General features: G+C 36.7%; 1 pseudogene and 1 gene segment (V, D, J or C); both read left to right on the top strand.

The window, feature by feature from the left end:
• The first annotated feature begins 942 nt into the window (after positions 1-942).
• Positions 943-1,813, top strand: LOC112162449. The segment is given in 2 exon segments: positions 943-1,268; positions 1,368-1,813. Coding segments are annotated over 2 exon segments (387 nt in total).
• Positions 1,814-4,276: 2,463 nt separating this feature from the next.
• On the top strand, positions 4,277-4,782 carry LOC112162475 (annotated as a pseudogene).
• Positions 4,783-4,858: the final 76 nt, after the last annotated feature.

The raw sequence follows: 4,858 nt of genomic DNA, 5'->3' as shown, positions 1-4,858 counted from the left end.
AAAAAACAAAAAAAAACATCACAATTCCTATTTTCTTTGGTTAATAATAAACACAATCAATGTTATTTAAAATGTGTTATAACAGTCGGTTGAGCAGATAGTTTAGAGATAAAGATATCTAACAGATCTGAAACATTCTGACATGAAACAATTAAACAAACAATTTGATTTTTTGACTTGTGATATCAGTTGAAAAAAAAAATTACCTCAAGTTTATTTCTTTGCTTTTTCCAAACTACTATAAACACTTGAAAATGTATAAAAAGTCAAACAATTCAATTTTTTAACTTGGCTCTTAAAAACTCAGCTACATGTTTTTTTCATAAAAGAAAATACCATTAAAACTTTTATAAAATGCTAACATATCGATCAATATCCTGAATTAAAACAACTTTAAGATTAAAAAGTTTCATTTTTCTTTTAATGTTTTTGTAAAAAAATGAAATTACTGGTTCTCATGTTATCAATGAAAAAAAACTTAAGTTTTATAGACATTGGAAAACTATAATTTTCCTTTTCAGACAGAGTACTTAGAAATGATGTTTTCCATGAAATTATCTTTATCTGCTTCAGTAAAAGCTGTCTGAGTAAATAGAAAAAACTGAATTAAATTAAAATGACCCAATTAGACAGATGTTAGTTTGCAGTTGTTAAAAGAAACCAGTTTAATATGAAAACATGGATATAATTTGAAGAAAATATTACTTACAATCAACCTCCAGTCTGGTTCCTCCACCAAACGTGAACCACAGTGATACAAACTAACTGAGTCGTCGTACAAAAACCTCTGACTGCAGAGAGACACGCTCTCTGACTTTGAACACAACAAACTCTACAGAGTCGCACTGGAAAACAACTGAGAGAAAAATGTGTCTTTATTCTGCTAAATGTTCATTAAAGTTTTTGTTCTGCAGATGTAAAAGTTATTTTTAATAATAGTGATAAAACATGTTTCTGAATCAAAGTAAAGTCCAATATTTCAGAATCCCATCTGGAATCTCTGCTGGATCCATGTGTGAGAATCCTGATGACAGAGATCCATGTTCCTGTTGGAGTCAGTGGTTGCATTTCCATAGAAACACTTTGCATCAGCAGCTCCATGCTCCAGTGCTCTGGGAGACTTTATAGTCCTGAGAGTTGAAGACTGGATGACTGACAGCTGTCCTTCATCACAGCAGAAGACACAGAAATCCTCCTCCTCCTCCTCATCACTAAAAGCATGACTTTGATCTGCGTCCTCATCTGGACTCTCCTCTGCTTCATTCAGGGTGAGGAAGATCATGTTTGTGTCATGTGAGAATCATCTGGAGTGCAGCTGAGTTTCTCCTCAGCATCTCATGTTCTTTGTGGTTCTTCTCTCTCTGCAGGTTCTGTTGGACAAAATGTTGTTGTGACTCAGCCAGCAGCTAAATCAGTGCAGCTCGGTCAGACCGTCTCTATTGACTGTAAGGCCAGTCAGACAGTAGATTGGTATTATGGTTCACAATACTTTCTTGCCTGGTACCATCAGAAATCTGGAGAAACTCCTAAAGCTCTGATCTATTTAACATCAAACAGCTTTTCAGGAATCTCCTCCAGATTCAGTGGAACAGGAAATGGAATTGACTTCACTCTGACCATCAGTGGAGTCCAGGCTGAAGATTCAGGAGTTTATTACTGTCAGAGTTATCACGAGATCAACAGTCAGTATGTGTTCACACAGTGAAAAGTCGTCGTACAAAAACCTCCTCCATCAGAATGAACTGAAACTCATTTGAATGTTTCTGCCTCAAGTTCTTCCAGAAACTGAAACTCTGATTTACTGTAGAAACACTAAACACACGAAGACACAGATCAAGACTTTTTTTATTTCTATCTGTAGATAAAAATCTCTTCTACCAGACACACGATCTCTATTAGACAACTAAAATACATCTATTATAAATGTCAAAAGGTCATGTTTGATTTTTGAAGAAAGATAAAGAAAGACATAGGTTAAAGAAACCCTTTCAAATTGATAAAAAATAAATATTTCTTTTAATCAACATAAACTTAAGCAAAAAGGTCTTGAATTGTTTTCGGCCCCAAACACTTTTTTTCATCTTTATGTCTGAAATATGTTCAATGACATTTTGTTCTTAATGTGTTTTTTAAACTATAAGTCAGTCTGGAATAGAAGTTGCAGCAGCTAAACATATAATTATAAAAAAGAAGATAAAAAAACATAGAAGTTGAATTTTCTCTCCAGAATCACCATAACACCAACCCTGATGTTTAGACGTCACCCATTAAATTCACATCTGCCATCGTTCTTTTTACTAGAGCTATAAGAATAAATAGATTCTGGGAAATATCCCAATATTTCATTTGGTGATTCTTGTATTCATTTAAAATACTTCTAAATCATTATTTAATTATTTATTTAGAAACTAACATTTCAGCGTCTTCCTTTNAGACACAAGTTAAAGAAACTTTTTGCAATAGATAGAAAATAAATATTTATTTTAATCAACATAAACTTAAGCAAAAAGGTCTTAAATTGTTTTTGGTCCCAACCAAACCTGATGTTTACACGTCACCCGTTAAATTCACATCTGCCATCGTTCTTTTTACTAGAGCTATAAGAATAAATAGATTCTGGGAAATATCACAATATTTCATTTGGTGATTCTTGTATTCATTTAAAATACTTCTAAATCAATATTTAATAATTTATTTAGAAACTAACATTTCAGCGTCTTCCTTTCGTTTCCCACTAAAATGTCCGACTGCTTCTTCTCAGCGTTCCTCTCTGAGTCTCTTTGATCATGATGGTTCTGGTGAGAATCCTCATGATCAAAGAGGTAGATTTATACTTTAACCTTTGTGGTTGTTGTTGTTACAGCACTCAATAATAACAGTAGTTTTAACAGGAGATTGGTACACTGTGTTAAGTTGTGTGTTAGTAGCGTTAATAAAAATGGATTTTAGTGCTTTTCTAGAAACCACTGGGCCTGCTCCAGGATTCATCACCAGTTTGTTAACTTCTACGGTTCAGTTCTTTGACCTTGAATCTTTGCTACATTTATGAAATTCCATCTCTAGCATTTGATCATCTGGTCTGTTTCGTCTCACACAAATCATGACATTGTTCCTGTATTTAGACAGAAAGATATTTTCTAGAGTCAATGTCTGTATTGCCCAGCCCAGCCCAGCCCAGCCCAGCCCAGCCCAGCCCAGCTCCTCAATCTGCTGCTCTGCTCCTTGCCTGGCTTACTGTGGCCTTCTTTGTCTTAAATAGCCAGCAGGTGCATATTAAGGCACATTGGCCACACCTGCCAGGTGAGCCAAAGGACTGGATGGAAAATGCAGCAGCAGCAGGATGTAATATGTATCATGACATGTCAACCGTGATCTGTATCGTATTGTCAGACTCTTGCCAATACTCTCCTCTGCTTTTGACTCGGGTCAAATTTCCTGTGGCAGCAGCTACCATCATATACAGAACCTTTCTATTTTATGTTTATCTCATTTACAATGAAAGGAAGACACAGATGATGTTGAGAGATCAGATTTATTCATTGTGAAGAACTCCAGAAAGGTGCTGCTAATCACGTCTCCATGTTTGGGTTCATGAGATCATTCAGAGACTCTCCCAGTATGATGGAGCTTCACCATCTACTGCAGGATCTTAATGATGGACGCTTTCAGCGGTACTTCTGTCCCTCTGTGACCCAGTTTGACAACTTGCTATCCCAGATTAGTTTAAAGATGGAAAACATGAAAATAAGAATAACATTTGAGGAACTCATAATTATAACCTCAAATCAATTAACAAATAAAGTTCAGGAGGGACACAATCAGATTCTCCTCCATGTTGGTTTTAGACTCCACCTACTGATCATCCTGAACCTCTTCTTTTTGCTGTCAGTAGCAAATATTGACACACCAACACCTACAGCGCCCTCTAGCCTTCATAAAACAGTAAAATGTGTCCAACACAAGAGGCCTTCATCTCATCTGTGTTTGCTCAGCTGCTGGACAGGAAACGTTTTTCTAACAGCTATAAATAGATGAATCCTTCAGACAGACAAATAAACCTAAATGTAATCTGATAAAGTGACTGTAGAGTCTTGATTCCAGAGTTGTTAGAGTGAAGATTCCAAGGTGAGGATCCAGAGCTGCTGAGAACAGCAGCTCCTGACTGGTTCAGTGTGTTTGCATATGTGTGCTGCCTCTCTGCTTCCAGCAGTTAAGAGCTCAGTGTTGATCAGTGGCTGTCCAGACCTTTCAGAGACACTGACACACCTGCAGCACAATGAGGATGTCACTGACTCTGCTGCTGGCTGTCCTGGAGCTCCTTGTTTAGGGTGAGACTCTCTGCTGGAAACGTGGATTCATCAGCAAACAAACTTCATCACAATCAGGACAATGATTAATAGAAACAATACATTTAATATTTTAAGTGTTATCTTATTTTAAATCAGAATTCATCTGACTTTTTCCTTTTTTCCAGGTTCATCAGGTGAAATCTCTTTGACCCAGACTCCTGGATCTCAGTCTGTTGTTCCAGGACAAACTGTCTCCATTAGATGTAGAACCAGTTCAAGTGTTAGCAGCAACCTCCACTGGTACCTTCAGAAATCTGGAGAAGCTCCTAAACTCCTGATTTATTTAGCAACAAATCGTTATTCTGGAGTTTCTGATCGTTTTAGTGGAAGCGGATACAACAATGATTTCACTCTGACCATCAGTGGAGTTCAGGCTGAAGATTCAGGAGTTTATTACTGTCAGCAGGGTTACAACACTCCGTTCACACAGTGAAACAACGTCGTACAAAAACCTCCTTCAGATAAAGAGGAACTGATCTGAATGAACAGCTGCTGTCTAAACTAAGACT

Source organism: Oryzias melastigma, linkage group LG11 (assembly GCF_002922805.2).
Source record: "Oryzias melastigma strain HK-1 linkage group LG11, ASM292280v2, whole genome shotgun sequence".
Taxonomy (NCBI): domain Eukaryota; kingdom Metazoa; phylum Chordata; class Actinopteri; order Beloniformes; family Adrianichthyidae; genus Oryzias; species Oryzias melastigma.
The sequence above is the reverse complement of the archived record's forward strand: the minus strand, read 5'-3'. Positions and strand labels throughout refer to the sequence as shown.